This window comes from Littorina saxatilis, linkage group LG14 (assembly GCF_037325665.1).
Source record: "Littorina saxatilis isolate snail1 linkage group LG14, US_GU_Lsax_2.0, whole genome shotgun sequence".
Lineage (NCBI taxonomy): Eukaryota > Metazoa > Mollusca > Gastropoda > Littorinimorpha > Littorinidae > Littorina > Littorina saxatilis.
Window position 1 is genome coordinate 4008641 of NC_090258.1, and position 18547 is coordinate 4027187.

Below are 18547 nucleotides of genomic sequence, written 5' to 3' on the forward strand. Positions count from 1 at the left end.
CAAAGCGTGGAGGATATCACTATCAAACTTTGCCTGTTAGTGCTATTCGTGATTTCCTTCACACCGTGGTGTTTCTATTCACCAGTCTTACCGTGGTGTTGCTATTCACAAGTCTTACCGTGGTGTTTCTATTCACAAGTCTTACCGTGGTGTTGCTATTCACCAGTTTTACCGTGGTGCTGCTATAAAACCAGTCTTACCGTGGTGTTTCTATTCACAAGTATTACCGTGGTGTTTCTATTCACAAGTCTTACCGTGGTGTTGCTATTCACCAGTCTTACCGTGGTGTTGCTATTCACCAGACTTACCGTGGTGTTTTTATTCACAAGTCTTACCGTGGTGTTGCTATTCACCAGTCTTACAGTGGTGTTGCTATTTACCAGTCTTACCGTGGTGTTGCTTTTTACCAGTCTTACAGTGGTGTTGCTATTCACCAGTCTCACCGTGGTGTTGCTATTCACCAGTCTTACAGTGGTGTTGCTATTTACCAGTCTTACCGTGGTATTTCTATTCACCAGTCTCACCGTGGTGTTTCTATTCACCAGTCTTACCGTGGTGTTTCTATTCACCAGTCTTACGGTGGTGTTTCTATTCACAAGTCTCACCGTGGTGTTGCTATTCACCAGTCTTACCGTGGTGTTTCTATTCACCAGTTTCACCGTGGTGTTGCTATAAACCAGTCTCACCGTGGTGTTTCTATTCACAAGTCTTACCGTGGTGTTGCTATAAACCAGTCTCACCGTGGTGTTTCTATTTACCAGTCTTACCGTGGTGTTTCTATTCACCATTCTCACCGTGGTGTTTCTATTCACCAGTCTCACCGTGGTGTTTCTATTCACCAGTCTCATCGTGGTGTTGCTATAAACTAGTCTCACCGTGGTGTTTCTATTCACAAGTCTCACCGTGGTGTTGCTATTCACCAGTCTTACCGTGGTGTTGCTATAAACCAGTCTCACCGTGGTGTTTCTATTCACAAGTCTCACCGTGGTGTTGCTATTCACCAGTCTTACAGTGGTGTTTCTATAAACCAGTCTCATCGTGGTGTTTCTATTCACAAGTCTTACCGTGGTGTTGCTATTCACCAGTCTCACCGTGGTGTTTCTATTCACAAGTCTTACCGTGGTGTTGCTATAAACCAGTCTCACCGTGGTGTTGCTATAAACTAGTCTCACGGTGGTGTTTCTATTCACAAGTCTCACCGTGGTGTTGCTATTCACCAGTCTTACCGTGGTGTTTCTATTCACCAGTTTCACCGTGGTGTTGCTATAAACCAGTCTCACCGTGGTGTTTCTATTCACAAGTCTTACCGTGGTGTTGCTATAAACCAGTCTCACAGTGGTGTTGCTATAAACTAGTCTCACCGTGGGGTTTCTATTCACAAGTCTTACCGTGGTGTTTCTATTCACAAGTCTCACCGTAGTGTTTCTATTCACCAGTCTTACCGTGGTGTTTCTATTCACCAGTCTTACCGTGGTGTTTCTATTCACCAGTCTTACCGTGGTGGTGCTATAAACCAGTCTCACCGTGGTGTTTCTATTTACAAGTCTCACCGTGGTGTTGCTATTCACAAGTCTCACCTTTGTGTTTCTATAAACCAGTCTCACCGTGGTGTTGCTATTCACAAGTCTTACCGTGGTGTTTCTATTCACCAGTCTTACCGTGATGTTGCTATAAACCAGTCTCACCGAGGTGTACACCAGTCTTACCATGGTGTTGCTAGACATTAGTCTTACCGTGGTGTTGCTATTCACCAATCTCACCGAGGTGTTGCTATTCACCAGTCTTACCGTGGTGTTTCTATTCACAAGTCTTACCGTGGTGTTGCTATTCACAAGTCTTCCCGTGGTGTTTCTATTCACAAGTCTCACCGTGGTGTTTCTATTCACAAGTCTCACCGTGGTGTTGCTATTCACCAGTCTTACCGTGGTGTTTCTATTCACCAGTTTCACCGTGGTGTTGCTATACACCAGTCTCACCGTGGTGTTTCTATTCACAAGTCTTACCGTGGTGTTGCTATAAACCAGTCTCACCGTGGTGTTGCTATAAACTAGTCTCACCGTGGTGTTTCTATTCACAAGTCTCACCGTGGTGTTGCTATTCACCAGTCTTACCGTGGTGTTGCTATAAACCAGTCTCATCGTGGTGTTGCTATAAACTAGTCTCACCGTGGTGTTTCTATTCACAAGTCTCACCGTGGTGTTGCTATTCACCAGTCTTACCGTGGTGTTGCTATAAACCAGTCTCATCGTGGTGTTGCTATAAACTAGTCTCACCGTGGTGTTTCTATTCACCAGTCTTACCGTGGTGTTGCTATAAACCAGTCTCACCGTGGTGTTGCTATAAACTAGTCTCACCGTGGTGTTTCTATTCACAAGTCTCACCGTGGTGTTGCTATTCACCAGTCTTACCGTGGTGTTTCTATAAACCAGTCTCACCGTGGTGTTTCTATTCACAAGTCTTACCGTGGTGTTGCTATAAACCAGTCTCACCGTGGTGTTGCTATAAACTAGTCTCACCGTGGTGTTTCTATTCACAAGTCTCACCGTGGTGTTGCTATTCACCAGTCTTACCGTGGTGTTGCTATAAACCAGTCTCATCGTGGTGTTGCTATAAACTAGTCTCACCGTGGGGTTTCTATTTACAAGTCTTACCGTGGTGTTTCTATTCACAAGTCTCACCGTGGTGTTTCTATTCACCAGTCTTACCGTGGTGTTGCTATTCACCAGTCTTACCGTGGTGTTTCTATTCACCAGTCTTACCGTGGTGGTGCTATAAACCAGTCTCACCGTGGTGTTTCTATTTACAAGTCTCACCGTGGTGTTGCTATTCACAAGTCTCACCGTGGTGTTTCTATAAACCCGTCTCACCGTGGTGTTGCTATTCACAAGTCTTACCGTGGTGTTTCTATTCACCAGTCTTACCGTGATGTTGCTATAAACCAGTCTCACCGAGGTGTACACCAGTCTTACCATGGTGTTGCTAGACATTAGTCTTACCGTGGTGTTGCTATTCACCAATCTCACCGAGGTGTTGCTATTCACCAGTCTTACCGTGGTGTTTCTATTCACAAGTCTTACCGTGGTGTTGCTATTCACAAGTCTTCCCGTGGTGTTTCTATTCACAAGTCTCACCGTGGTGTTTCTATTCACAAGTCTCACCGTGGTGTTGCTATTCACCAGTCTTACCGTGGTGTTTCTATTCACCAGTTTCACCGTGGTGTTGCTATACACCAGTCTCACCGTGGTGTTTCTATTCACAAGTCTTACCGTGGTGTTGCTATAAACCAGTCTCACCGTGGTGTTGCTATAAACTAGTCTCACCGTGGTGTTTCTATTCACAAGTCTCACCGTGGTGTTGCTATTCACCAGTCTTACCGTGGTGTTGCTATAAACCAGTCTCATCGTGGTGTTGCTATAAACTAGTCTCACCGTGGTGTTTCTATTCACAAGTCTCACCGTGGTGTTTCTATTCACCAGTCTTACCGTGGTGTTGCTATAAACCAGTCTCATCGTGGTGTTGCTATAAACTAGTCTCACCGTGGTGTTTCTATTCACCAGTCTTACCGTGGTGTTGCTATAAACCAGTCTCACCGTGGTGTTGCTATAAACTAGTCTCACCGTGGTGTTTCTATTCACAAGTCTCACCGTGGTGTTGCTATTCACCAGTCTTACCGTGGTGTTTCTATAAACCAGTCTCACCGTGGTGTTTCTATTCACAAGTCTTACCGTGGTGTTGCTATAAACCAGTCTCACCGTGGTGTTGCTATAAACTAGTCTCACCGTGGTGTTTCTATTCACAAGTCTCACCGTGGTGTTGCTATTCACCAGTCTCACCGTGGTGTTTCTATTCACCAGTCTTACCGTGGTGTTGCTATTCACCAGTCTCACCGTGGTGTTGCTATTCACCAGTCTCACCGTGGTGTTGCTATTCACCAGTCTTACCATGGTGTTTCTATTTACCAGTCTTACCGTGGTGTTTCTATTCACCAGTCTCATCGTGGTGTTTCTATTCACCAGTCTCACCGTGGTGTTTCTATTCACCAGTCTTACCGTGGTGTTGCTATTCACCAGTCTCACCGTGGTGTTGCTATAAACCAGTCTCACCGTGGTGTTGCTATTCACCAGTCTCACCGTGGTGTTTCTATTCACAAGTCTCACCGTGGTGTTGCTATAAACCAGTCTCACCGAGGTGTCGCTATTCACCAGTCTTACCGTGGTGTTGCTATAAACCAGTCTCACCGAGGTGTTGCTATTCACCAGTCTTACCGTGGTGTTGCTATAAACCAGTCTTACCGTGGTGTTTCTATTTACCAGTCTTACCGTGGTGTTTCTATTTACCAGTCTTACCGTGGTGTTGCTATTCACCAGTCTTACCGTGGTGTTTCTATTCACCAGTCTCACCGTGGTGTTTCTATTCACAAGTCTTACCGTGGTGTTGCTATAAACCAGTCTTACTGTGGTGTTTCTATATACCAGTCTCACCGTGGTGTTTCTATTCACCAGTCTTACCGTGGTGTTGCTATTCACCAGTCTTACCGTGGTGTTTCTATTTACCAGTCTTACCGTGGTGTTTCTATTCACCAGTCTTACCGTGGTGTTGCTATTCACCAGTCTCACCGTGGTGTTTCTATTCACAAGTCTCACCGTGGTGTTGCTATAAACCAGTCTCACCGAGGTGTTGCTATTCACCAGTCTTACCGTGGTGTTGCTATAAACCAGTCTCACCGAGGTGTTGCTATTCACCAGTCTTACCGTGGTGTTGCTATTCACCAGTCTCACCGTGGTGTTTCTATTCACAAGTCTCATCGTGGTGTTTCTATTCACCAGTCTCACCGTGGTGTACACCAGTCTTACCGTGGTGTTGCTATTCACAAGTCTTACCGTGGTGTTGCTATACACCAGTCTTACCATTGTGTTTCTATTCACCAGTCTCACCGTGGTGTACACCCAGTCTTACCGTGGTGTTGCTATTCACAAGTCTTACCGTGGTGTTGCTATACACCAGTCTTACCATTGTGTTGCTATTCACCAGTCTTACCGTGGTGTTGCTATAAACCAGTCTCACCGAGGTGTACACCAGTCTTACCATGGTGTTGCCATGCACCAGTCTTACCGTTGTGTTGCTATTCACCAATCTCACCGAGGTGTTGTTATACACCAGTCTTACCATGGTGTTGCTAAACACCAATCTTACCATGGTGTTGCTAATCACCAATCTCACCGAGGTGTTGATATTGACCAATCTTACCATGGTGTTGTTAATCACCAGTCTCACCGTGAGGTATTGACGTGTGCAGGTGTCACAAGCTGAGCGTGCTTCACGTGCACTGTTACGGCGATGACCCGCTGAGTGGCAAGGGCTGGGGGAAGGGACATCCCCGCGCCAAAGCCGCGGCAAGCCACCATGACACTCGCCCCGTGGACAGCTGCACCTCCATCGTGACCAGCACCGGGAGCTTAATCAGGAACAGGGCAGAGTCCTCAGTCTCCTTCAGCCTGCCAGAGGACCTCGGACACCACAGCGCGGAGAGCGTGCTGGGTCCTGACCAGAACAAGAAGCGGGAAGCGTCGCTCAAGGAAAGCGAAAGCAGCCTGATCAGTGCCATGTCCTTCGACAACGTCGTCAAAGACTCGGGCTCCGCCTCGTCCACGTCGAAGAACCAGGTGACGGCTAGCGACAGAGGGTTTGGCATCGGCCTGAGGAAGTCCACCTCTACCGTCAACCTTCTGATGGCCGCTATGATGCAGGAAGTGACGACGGAGGAGGACGGCAGCGACTCCCATTTCGATGACAAGGGGTCAAGAGGACAGGAAAAGGACGAGGAGGAGGCAGGCTGTGCCCTCGGTCTCAGGAAGTCCGCCCGTTCCGTCAACATTCCTCAGGTTGCCTTATCCCAGGATTTGGTGGGTAGGTTGATCCAAAGTATCTACGATGACGACGATGATGATGACGACGACGAGCCTCCTGTAACGTCCAAACGGGAGGAAACGGGGTCAAGAGGAAAGGTAAATGACGAGAAGGAGGCAGGCTGTGCCCTCGGTCTCCGGAAATCCGCCCCTTCCGTCAACATTCCCCAGGACGCCTGTCGGCAGAGCGACGAAGCCCTGGAAGAGTCGGGACATTCTGACGATGGCAAGCGTCACAGAGTTTACGGTGACAGCAGCGACGAAGACGAAGTGGAGCAGAAAGGCCGCGGAATAGGTCTGAGCAAGTCTAAATCCCACGTCAGCCTTCCCCAAGAAGCCCTCCGGCAGAACGTGAGTGAGTTGCTGGAAGACAGCATGGATGACCATCAACAGGAGGAAATGGACAGGAGTGACGAGAATTACACTCTCGACGACAAATCAGACGACAGGTCAGTTGCGAAAGGTTGTGAAATAGGGCTTAGAAAGTCGATGTCGTGTGTCAACTTACCTCTGGGTGCCTTACTAAACAGCAGAGACAAATTTGTTAAAGATGACGATAACAACGACGACGACACAAAAGACATTCCCAAGGGTCGCGAGATCGGGTTAAAGAAATCGGTCTCGTGTGTGAATCTGCCTTTGCGCGCCATCCTTCTGACGAGCGACAGCGATGAGGAGGAATCGCCTCACCGTGACATTAGCCTCAAGAAGCCCGCCTCCTCCGCAAACATCCTCAACATTACCCCGTTGCCCGGCGGACGCAAGACGAGTTTGGACGAGACCAGCCCGAGCGGCTACCTCAACTGTGACTCCAGCGAGAGTATGCCTGACTTTGATGTTGGCCTGAAAAAGTCCATGTCCTGTGTCAACCTGGTCAAGAGTCTAGGCAAGCTCCCGTCATCGGGCATACTGCGGGGATGGACAGTATCGGAAAGCGGGGCAAGGTACGATTCCCGGAAAAGCGGCACCAAGATGCACGGACATGCTAGCTCAAAAGTGTTCCACACAAAAAAACTATATGTTGCGAAGGTGAAAGCGGAGGGTGCGGATACGTGCCCTTGGGAATCAAGTGTGCACTTTGCCGACCACCCAGAAGTGAAGGAAATGTCTTCGGAATCTTGCGCCAACTTGATACATGCCGTGGTAACGGGCGGGAAAAGGGACACCAAGCCCGCTTCCTCAAAGGGGAAGAAGGAGTCCGAAGAGTGGCCGGAGCATAAAATCGGCCTCAGAAAGTCCGCATCGCACGTGAATCTTCCACTGGCCGCCAATCGACAGAGCGAAGAGCTGGTCACTAGGCGACAATCAGACAGCATCGAGGAGATAGACGAACACCGAGAGGTGGAGATTGGAATCAGAAAGTCCAAGTCGTCCTTCAACTTGGCAGATTCCCTGCACCTTTCGGATACAACCTGGTTGGCCCCGTGGCCGACAGACCCTTTGTTGGAGGAGGATGAGGATGCAGAGTACGTCTATGAAAGCGCCCTTAGGTCGGACTTGGACGAGCTCTCCAGTCCGGTCGAGGCGGGTCTGCACGAGTTGGTGGGTCTGCACAAGTCCTTTTCTTGCATGGATCTCACCTCCACCGACGCCCTCTTCTTCGGCAACCTGCACATCGTGGATGAGTCGGGGAGCAGCCTGGACAAGTTGGACAAAAAGCCTGACGCCTTAACAGAAGCCAGTGAGCAGCTGGACCAGCTGTCGAGAAAAGGAGATCTAGCAGCGGCGCGCTCGGCAAAACTTTCACAGCCAGCTAAGCAGTCTCCATCCCCTAAACCCAAATCAAAGGGCAGCAAGTTCTGTTGTACCCGTGGGAACAACTCTGACACGGACTTGCCGAACGTAAAAGCAACAGCGGGTCCGTCTCCCACTACTTCCAAGATGGCTGCTGCAACCAGAGCGGCTTCAAACAGTGCTCCAGTTAAAGGGAACAGAGACAGAGAGATTACTCAGATCATGGAAGAAGCTCCACAGGTTTCAGAGATGAACCCGCCGCCTGTGCAAAGCACGAGTGTCACCAAACAGAAACCTCAGATGGTAGCTGAAAGTCCCGATCCGGTAAAAGGAGAGAACCAAAACGCGAAGAACAGTACGACCAGCATGAATCACTTTGAGCAAAACCGTCCCACCGAGAGTTGTGAGAGTGGCGTGAGAGCGGACAGTGCGATAGTGGTCACAGCAGACCTGTCAGGCTCGTGCAGCATATCTCAGGCCAACACGCTCTTTGCCGGCAACATTAAAAGTCAGTACGTGACAGTCAACCAGCCAGACACGTTCTCAGACCAGACCCCTGATGCGCTCACCATTACTAGTTTGCCAACAGACCCCATGAGCTATCTCAGCGACGACATTTACAGTTCATGCAGCACCATGCCTTCTGTTACCGATGAGAGCCGCCATGAAAGAGGACAGGCATTTGTCTCCATTCCACAGACACGCCCCATTCCACCGACAGACACGGTGACTGACAGCAGTAGCAAAACGTCGACTACACGTTTCGCAGACTCGGCCAAAGTGTACTGTCAAAAGCTGACATCAAGGATTCACTGGACAGGGCCGCCAAAGTGCAAAGTGTGCGAAAGGAGATTAGAAGAAGCCTCGGCCAAGACTATTTGTGAACTTTGTATTACCTGTAAAAGAGAGATTCTAGAAAAGAGATCGAAACTTCAGAAGACAGAAAATAAAGAATCAGTTAACATCAGTGAAAACAAGAATCAGAACACCAGTGTCGAAGACAATAACACTGACAGTGACGTGACCATCATCTGTAGGAAGAAGAAAACAGGAAACTCCGGCTTCGTCTTGTCACCCCCACACTCACGGAGTACAGACAGTACAGTTCACACGCTCTGGACAGTTTATCGGAGTGAGGAAGACACGAGAAAACACCGATCAGGTCCAAGACGCGACGTTAATTTACAACACAGAACCCACAAGGCAGCCAACCAGGAACGAAAACGCAACGAAAAGAAAATCATCATTCAACAGCAAAGGGTGGAAGGATGCGCAGAGATTATTTCTTGGCAGAACCACAACGCGTGGATGGACTGCCACGACATGCCTGTGGAAAACGAGAGCACAGAAACTCACATTTTGTCTTCAGAAGAAGCTGAACCAACCTCTCAGTTCACAAACTTACCGACAGAAAGGAAGGATACCAGGGGAGCGACTCACACTGCTCGCAAAAACGCCTACGGTGATTTTAAGGACAATTTAACAGAGAACCCCAACACAGAAGACCAGAATATGCTAGGACATATTAACGAGAAGTGCGAGGATCCAGATGTAGCAGCCGGGTACCAGGATACATGCAGGGACCTGGGCAATGTCCACCAGAACCACAGCACATCCACAGTGAACAAAACACCTCCCGCCAGTAACCCATGCTCGTTCCTGGGAAGAAAGAACGTATGCGCTGATAAGCAGGGAATTGTATGGAAAACGCCAAACTCTTCTGAAGAAATCCCAACAACATCCACAAAAATGAACAAGATCAAGTCTACAGAAAATCTAAATACACTCAGCGAAATTAAAACAAAAAGTTCTGCATCAAGACACTTCAAATCGGAAAGGAAACAGAACACTTCATGTAGCATCCAGCACACATCTACGGCAGTTAACAACAGCACACACATGGAGAGGATGAACACATCGACTGATATCATGAACTCATCGACTGATATCATGAACACATCGACTGATATCATGAACTCATCGACTGATATCATGAACACATCGACTGATATTATGAACACATCGACTGATATCATGAACACATCGACTGATATCATGAACTCATCGACTGATATCATGAACACATCGACTGATATCATGAACTCATCGACTGATATCATGAACTCATCGTCGTCAAGTTTTAGGTCGGTGAACAAAAGTATATCCGAAAAACGGAACATGCCTGTCACCAATGAGAACATATCGTCTGGCATCCATAACACATTTACGACTGTGAAGAACAGCATACCGATAGCAGTACGGAACAGTCACAACACGCCCACAGACATGCAGGACACATCCAGAGATTGTCAGGAAACAGCATTAGACAACCAGAAGAGTTCAACAGATATCAACACATCGACAGAATACGAGAATACAGCGGCAGACGTCCTGAACACATTGACAGACAGTCAAAACGCTACAACAGGCAAACAGAACGTCTCGAATCATAGTCAGAGAGGTGGCCAGAACACATCTAGATATAGTTATACCTCTTCGACAGAGAACAAGAACACATCGACAAAGAACCGAAATACGTCGACAGGGAACCGTAACAAATCGACAGAAAACCCAAACACCTCAAAAGAAAACCAGAATATATCATCGCAATCGGAGAGGCAGCGCACCTCCACAGAAAACCAGAACATATCATCGGAGAACCAGAACACGCCGACAGAAACCCAGAACACATTCGGAGATAGCCAGAATTCATTGAGAGTCAGCGTGAACACGTCAACAGAGAACCAGAACACATTCAGAGATAGCCAGCATGCATTGACAGTCAGCGAGAACACGTCGACAGAGAACCAGAACACCAACGCGGACGTGGAAAACGCGACACACCTGTGTTATCGGATGGGATCTTTGAACCGCGTCCCTCCTCCCCCTGATACGGGTCCCGGGCAGCAGAAAGTCTTCTGTCGAGAGCCCTTCGCTGTCCACTTCCTCTCTCCCTTGACCGGTTAGTGGCTGGGAGTTTATCTGCGTGTGTGTGTGTGTGTGAGAGAGGAGTGCGTGCGTGTTTATTGTGTGTGTGTGTGTGTGTGTGTGTGTGTGTGTCTGTGTAAGTGTGTTTGTGTGTGTGTTGGCGTGTGTGTGTGTGTGTGTCTGTGTGTGTGTGTGGTGTGTGTGTGTGTGTGTGTGTGTGTGTGTGTGTGTGTGTGTGTGTGTGTGATTAGCAAAGGTTATTCGTACAGTAGATATCTCTGAAAGCTACGTATATGTTATTTTATTCCTAGCCTTTAATGACGGCCGGCTTCGTATTTCATGCACACTTCTCGTGATTTTAGAGTTTGGTAACTTACGTACACAATGAAAGCATAGTTAATTTTCCTTACAAATGTCAAGGTCTCAGCAGGGTCGACTTTTGGTCAGAATACGGAAAATTGTCATTTTCTCAAATTTAAAAAAAAATATATAAACAGAGCTTTAAGGGGCAGCAGCTGGCCTCAAAAATGCGCGGAGTCGTGTGCAAACACGCGTTTAAGAGTTTTCCGAGTTGATTCAACTAAAGACTGTTGATTTGGTCCAGAAGAAGATACTTTTATCATTAGTTTGAACCCATGAAAATGAGTGAAACTTTCTGCTAGTTCTCACAATCCGCAAGAAAACGAAGCAGTTGGCAGGCCGAAACGACTTTCTTTCTTTCTTTCTTTCTTTCTTTCTTTATTTGGTGTTTAACGTCGTTTTCAACCACGAAGGTTATATCGCGACGAGGGAAAGGGGGAGATGGGATAGGGGAAAGGGGGGAGATGGGATAGAGCCACTTGTTAAGTGTTTCTTGTTCACAAAAGCACTAATAAAAAAAATTGCTCCAGGGGCTTGCAACGTAGTACAATATATGACCTTACTGGGAGAATGCAAGTTTCCAGTACAAAGGACTAAACATTTCTTACATACGGCTTGACTAAAATCTTTACAAACATTGACTATATTCTATACAAGAACCACTTAACAAGGGTTAAAGGAGAAACAGAATCCGTTAGTCGCCTCATACGACATGCGGGGTGCAGAGAAATAAGGATGTGGAAAAGAAGACTTTCGGTAAGTGAAATAAAGGTGATGGATCCAGTCAGGTAGAAATAAGACAACAAGAAAAGAATTGGAAAACTGCAGGGAATAGTAGGGAGAGTTTTCTTGGAAGGAAATATAGGTGAAAGGACTGGTAAGGCAGAAATAAGACAAAAGAAGAGAAGAAACAGAACCGTTAGTCGCCTCTTACGACATGCTGGGTAGCATCGGGTAAATTCTTTCGAGTCCCAACCAATATGGGACTCCCCCTAACCCGCGGGGGGTGCCGAAACGACTCAAAATCCGCGACCGACAACTCTGTCAGCACAAGAAGAGACGCCGCAGCGTTAGCCTGGCAGTGACGTCATCCGAGGAACCCGATAAGGCCGCTGCGAAGTTTACAGTACAATGCAGAGTACAGCTGGGCATCTGTGATGCTGTACGCGTGATTGATTCTTGCACAAAGTAAAGTATTAGGGTGGTGGTATCTTCTCAGGACCCATGTTCCCATCTTCTCTTCTTTGATCTGACCAACTGCAACCTTCACAAGTTATTTCTAAAGTGGTTCACATGCTGTTGCTACTCCCCCAGTCCACCCGGTTAAACTATAAAGTTGCTCAACCACAGACCCTCGTGTCCCTGGTCAGCAGACACTTTACACTGAAGAAGGTCCGCTTGAGGTGTCACGCCAATTACCGTGTGCGTGTGAGGTACTGAATTCAAGACAAAAACCAACTCTGTCGGTGGGAAAATCTAGGAAAGAGATAAAGACAATACCTCTTCAGTTACTCACTCAAGTAGGTAGACGAGATAAGATAAAGGGAAGAAAGACGAAGACAAAGATGAAACAGTGGATCTAGTGTGGAAAATGGGGGAGGGGGGTTCGGCCGCAAAAAAATCAAAGATGAATTTGTCAAACTGTGAGTGTGATGGTTATCGTGTGTGTGTGTGTGTGTGCGTGTGTGTGTGTGTGTGTGTGTGTGTGTGTGTGTGTGTGTGTGTGTGATAACACGTATGTGTGTGTGTGTGATAACACGTATATGTGTGTGTGTGTGGTAACACGTATGTGTGTTTGTGTTTGTGTATGTGTGTGATTACACGTGTGTGTGTGTGTGGTGTGTGTGTGGGTGTGTGTGTTTGTGTTTGTGGGTGCATGTATGTGTCTGTGTGTGAGTGTGTTTGTGTGTGTGTATGTTTGTGTCCCTCGACGCGTGACATTATATGCCAATAAGTTGAACAAAAACAGGGTTCAAGTGGGAACACCTGAACAAAAGCAGGAGGGGGACGGAAGACACTTTATAAACTCCGTTTTTTACTGCGAAATTTTGGCCAGGGAGAAGACACCCCATCCTAAGTTTCTCTTCACCTACCCGTGAAGTATGCTTTAGGGCTTGACTAGACAACCCGATTGCGCTCACTACGGTATAAAGAGAGCGCCGTTCAACCCGGCCGATTCCTCGGCTGACGTCACGCGTCCAAGGGAAGTAATTTTCAAGCGGGCTGCATTGACTCAGCCAAGAATGCAAACTTTCTTCAATTAAAGACATTGTAGCATGTCTAAAATCTTCGGGCTTGTGTTATCAAGCTGTTAAAATCACCAAGTAACTTTTAAGTATAGTTTCAGTTACATGAGAACTAATTCTGATGAACAGATTTTGAGAGCCACAACCCAACAGCTGCCCTTTAAAATGTTCACACACTTCCGGGACTTGATGACCTCCAGCCATCGTGATACTTTGAATAAATCTTGTCAAATGTCAAGGTCACAACACAAGTGGGTCAAGTACGGATAAAGAAAAAGTGGGACATTTTCTTTTTCTGAAATATATTTGAATCTAGAACTTTGAAATGTTCAATCAATCAATCAATATGAGGCTCATATCGCACGTATTCCTTGGGTACAGTTCTAAGCGCAGGGATTTTATTTTTTTTATTTTTATTTTGTTTTATTTTATGCAATTTAATATATCGCGCACATATTCAAGGCGCAGGGATTTATTTATGCCGTGTGAGATGGAATTTTTTTTACACAATACATCACGCATTCACATCGGCCAGCAGATCGCAGCCATTTCGGCGCATATCCTACTTTTCACGGCCTATTATTCCAAGTCACACGGGTATTTTGGTGGACATTTTTTTATCTATGCCTATACAATTTTGCCAGGAAAGACCCTTTTGTCAATCGTGGGATCTTTAACGTGCACACCCCAATGTAGTGTACACGAAGGGACCTCGGTTTTTCGTCTCATCCGAAAGACTAGCACTTGAACCCACCACCTAGGTTAGGAAAGGGGGAAGAAAATTGCTAACGCCCTGACCCAGGGTCGAACTCGCAACCTCTCGCTTCCGAGCGCAAGTGCGTTACCACTCGGCCACCCAGAAATGTTGTGAGTTTATAGCCAAGAAAGACAGTCACACACTGCCCCCTGTCGTCGGTCAAGGTCACACTGGTGTCGTCCAGTCGTTTGATCTTTCACTGCAAAGGGGAGTCGATCGAGCGTTTGCTTTTCTTGTTCTCGCCGTGTTCCCTGCCGCTATGCTCTTTGTTTCACGCCTTAGTTACAATAAAAGATCCTTCTGATCATGCAAACTGTTGTGTTAAAGGCACACTCGTTCCCGTGAAAAAAGCTCGGCTCACCATCTCATACCAGAACAAGCTTTTACATGGGATAAGACCATCCCTCCAAAATGGACACATACCAAAAGTAAGCACTGCGGCAGCTTGCTGTGGTGAATTGGATTTTGTTCGGCATTTTCTTAAAAGTATTTTTTATTTCATTTCATTGAAAACAAATTCCACTGTGCAAAGAGAGCATCCAGGGTCTTGATTTTTTTGTATGTTTCCAATTTGGAGGGATGTGAGTCCCATGTAAAAACCTGATTATTATTATTATTATTATTTTTTTTTAACAAACATGATTAATCACGTTTTAAACACAACACGGCATACAGACAAAGGAGTCAAAACTGGACTAAATGTAAACACCGACCTCACTTTGCACAGAGACCAGGCTGTGGAGTGTTAGTACAGTATGTGTCATAGTGGAGGGATGCGCTTATCCAGGGTAAAACTCCGGGTGGATCTATGGTGCCTGATCTGGTATGAGATGGTGAGCCGAGCTTTTTTTCACGAGAAGGAGTGTGCCTTTATTTCACAAAAAGGCCGGGGATGTGCTGACTGAATTGTGAGGACAAGGCCGGGATGTGCTTACTGAATTGTAAGGACAAGGAAGACGCATGCTTCATCGCTGACTTTTTTCAGACGTGACGGAATTCGCTGTCATAGTGGTCCACACCTATTCACATGACGCCAAGGCAGAGGTGTGTGCAATCCAACGCATCTATGACATCACAAGCAGCAAGTGGTACCTTCAGGTAAATGACGGCAGATCAGAAAGTGTGTGTGTGTGTATGACATCACTAGCAGCAAATGGTACCTTCAGGTAAATGACGGCAGATCAGAGAGTGTGTGTGTGTGTGTATGTATGACATCACAAGCAGCAAGTGGTACCTTCAGGTAAATGACGGCAGATCAGAGAGTGTGTGTGTGTGTATGACATCACTAGCAGCAAGTGGTACCTTCAGGTAAATGACGGCAGATCAGAGAGTGTGTGCGTGTGTATGACATCACTAGCAGCAAGTGGTACCTTCAGGTAAATGACGGCAGATCAGAGAGTGTGTGTGTGTGTGTATGACATCACAAGCAGCAAGTGGTACCTTCAGGTAAATGATTGCAGATCAGAGTGTGTGTGTGTGTGTGTATGACATCACAAGCAGCAAGTGGTACCTTCAGATAAATGACGGCAGATAAGAGAGTGTGTGTGTGTGTGTGTGTATGACATCACAAGCAGCAAGTGGTACCTTCAGGTAAATGACGGCAGATCAAAGAGAGTGTGTGTGTATGACATCACAAGCAGCAAGTGGTACCTTCAGGTAAATGACGGCAGATCAGAGAGAGTGTGTGTGTGTGTGTATGACATCACAAGCAGCAAGTGGTACCTTCAGGTAAATGACGGCAGATCAGAGAGTGTGTGTGTGTGTATGACATCACAAGCAGCAAGTGGTACCTTCAGGTAAATGACGGCAGATCAGAGAGAGTGTGTGTGTGTGTATGACATCACAAGCAGCAAGTGGTACCTTCAGGTAAATGACGGCAGATCAGAGAGTGTGTGTGTGTGTATGACATCACAAGCAGCAAGTGGTACCTTCAGGTAAATGACGGCAGATCAGAGAGTGTGTGTGTGTGTGTGTGTATGACATCACTAGCAGCAAGTGGTACCTTCAGGTAAATGACGGCAGATCAGAGAGTGTGTGTGTGTATGACATCACAAGCAGCAAGTGGTACCTTCAGGTAAATGACGGCAGATCAGAGAGTGTGTGTGTGTGTATGACATCACAAGCAGCAAGTGGTACCTTCAGGTAAATGACGGCAGATCAGAGAGTGTGTGTGTGTGTATGACATCACAAGCAGCAAGTGGTACCTTCAGGTAAATGACGGCAGATCAGTGTGTGTTTGTGTGTATGACATCACTAGCAGCAAGTGGTACCTTCAGGTAAATGACGGCAGATCAGAGAGAGTGTGTGTGTGTGTATGACATCACAAGCAGCAAGTGGTACCTTCAGGTAAATGACGGCAGATCAGAGAGAGTGTGTGTGTGTATGACATCACAAGCAGCAAGTGGTACCTTCAGGTAAATGACGGCAGATCAGAGAGAGTGTGTGTGTGTATGACATCATTAGCAGCAAGTGGTACCTTCAGGTAAATGACGGCAGATGAGAGAGAGTGTGTGTGTGTGTGTATGACATCACAAGCAGCAAGTGGTACCTTCAGGTAAATGACGGCAGATCAGAGAGAGTGTGTGTGTGTATGAAATCACTAGCAGCAAGTGGTACCTTCAGGTAAATGACGGCAGATCAGAGAGTGTGTGTGTGAGTGTGTGTATGACATCACTAGCAGCAAGTGGTACCTTCAGGTAAATGACGGCAGATCAGAGAGTGTGTGTGTGTATGACATCACAAGCAGCAAGTGGTACCTTCAGGTAAATGACGGCAGATCAGAGAGTGTGTGTGTGTGTGTATGACATCACAAGCAGCAAGTGGTACCTTCAGGTAAATGACAGCAGATCAGAGAGTGTGTGTGTGTGTATGACATCACAAGCAGCAAGTGGTAACTTCAGGTAAATGACGGCAGATCAGAGAGAGTGTGTGTGTGTGTATGACATCACAAGCAGCAAGTGGTACCTTCGGGTAAATGACGGCAGATCAGAGAGAGTGTGTGTGTGTATGACATCACTAGCAGCAAGTGGTACCTTCAGGTAAATGACTGCAGATCAGAGAGTGTGTGTGTGTATGACATCACAAGCAGCAAGTGGTACCTTCAGGTAAATGACGGCAGATCAGAGAGTGTGTGTGTGTGTATGACATCACAAGCAACAAGTGGTACCTTCAGGTAAATGACGGCAGATCAGAGAGAGTGTGTGTGTGTATGACATCACAAGCAGCAAGTGGTACCTTCAGGTAAATGACGGCAGATCAGAGAGAGAGTGTGTGTGTATGACATCACAAGCAGCAAGTGGTACCTTCAGGTAAATGACGGCAGATCAGAGAGAGTGTGTGTGTGTATGACATCACTAGCAGCAAGTGGTACCTTCAGGTAAATGACAGCAGATCAGAGAGTGTGTGTGTGTGTGTATGACATCACTAGCAGCAAGTGGTACCTTCAGGTAAATGACGGCAGATCAGAGAGTGTGTGTGTGTGTATGACATCACAAGCAGCAAATGGTACCTTCAGGTAAATGACGGCAGATCAGAGAGTGTGTGTGTGTGTATGACATCACAAGCAGCAAATGGTACCTTCAGGTAAATGACGGCAGATCAGAGTGTGTGTGTGTGTGTGTGTATGACATCACTAGCAGCAAGTGGTACCTTCAGATAAATGACGGCAGATCAGAGAGTGTGTGTGTGTGTGTATGACATCACTAGCAGCAAGTGGTACCTTCAGGTAAATGACGGCAGATCAGAGAGAGTGTGTGTGTGTGTGTATGACATCACTAGCAGCAAGTGGTACCTTCAGGTAAATGACGGCAGATCAGAGAGTGTGTGTGTGTGTGTGTGTGTGTGTGTGTGTGTGTGTGTGTGTGTGTATGACATCACAAGCAGCAAGTGGTACCTTCAGGTAAATGACGGTAGATCAGAGAGAGTGTGTGTGTGTATGACATCACAAGCAGCAAGTGGTACCTTCAAGTAAATGACGGCAGATCAGAGAGAGTGTGTGTGTGTATGACATCACAAGCAGCAAGTGGTACCTTCAGGTAAATGATTGCAGATCAGAGTGTGTGTGTGTGTGTGTATGACATCACAAGCAGCAAATGGTACCTTCAGGTAAATGACGGCAGATCAGAGAGAGTGTGTGTTGGTGTATGACATCACTAGCAGCAAGTGGTACCTTCAGGTAAATGACGGCAGATCAGAGAGAGTGTGTGTGTGTGTATGACATCACTAGCAGCAAGTGGTACCTTCAGGTAAATGACGGCAGATCAGAGAGAGTGTGTGTGTGTATGACGTCACAAGCAGCAAGTGGTACCTTCAGGTAAATGACGGCAGATCAGAGAGAGTGTGTGTGTGTGTATGACATCACAAGCAGCAAGTGGTACCTTCAGGTAAATGACGGCAGATCAGAGAGTGTGTGTGTGTGTGTATGACATCACTAGCAGCAAGTGGTACCTTCAGGTAAATGACGGCAGATCAGAGAGAGTGTGTGTGTGTATGACATCACAAGCAGCAAGTGGTACCTTCAGATAAATGATTGCAGATCAGAGTGTGTGTGTGTGTGTGTGTATGACATCACAAGCAGCAAGTGGTACCTTCAGATAAATGACGGCAGATAAGAGAGT

The 18547-nt window shown here is 46.8% G+C and overlaps 1 protein-coding gene across 1 annotated transcript in view; it reads left to right on the forward strand.

Annotated features, from left to right (window-relative positions):
• The window catches only part of LOC138946807 (serine-rich adhesin for platelets-like), a 43038-nt gene that overhangs the window by 10684 nt on the left and 13807 nt on the right, over nucleotides 1–18547 (forward strand). The window contains exons 5-6 of the mRNA XM_070318209.1: nucleotides 5297–10602; nucleotides 14917–15029. Of these exons, the coding sequence (XP_070174310.1) occupies nucleotides 5297–10602; nucleotides 14917–15029 (5419 nt within the window). The remainder of the gene's footprint in view (nucleotides 1–5296; nucleotides 10603–14916; nucleotides 15030–18547) is intronic.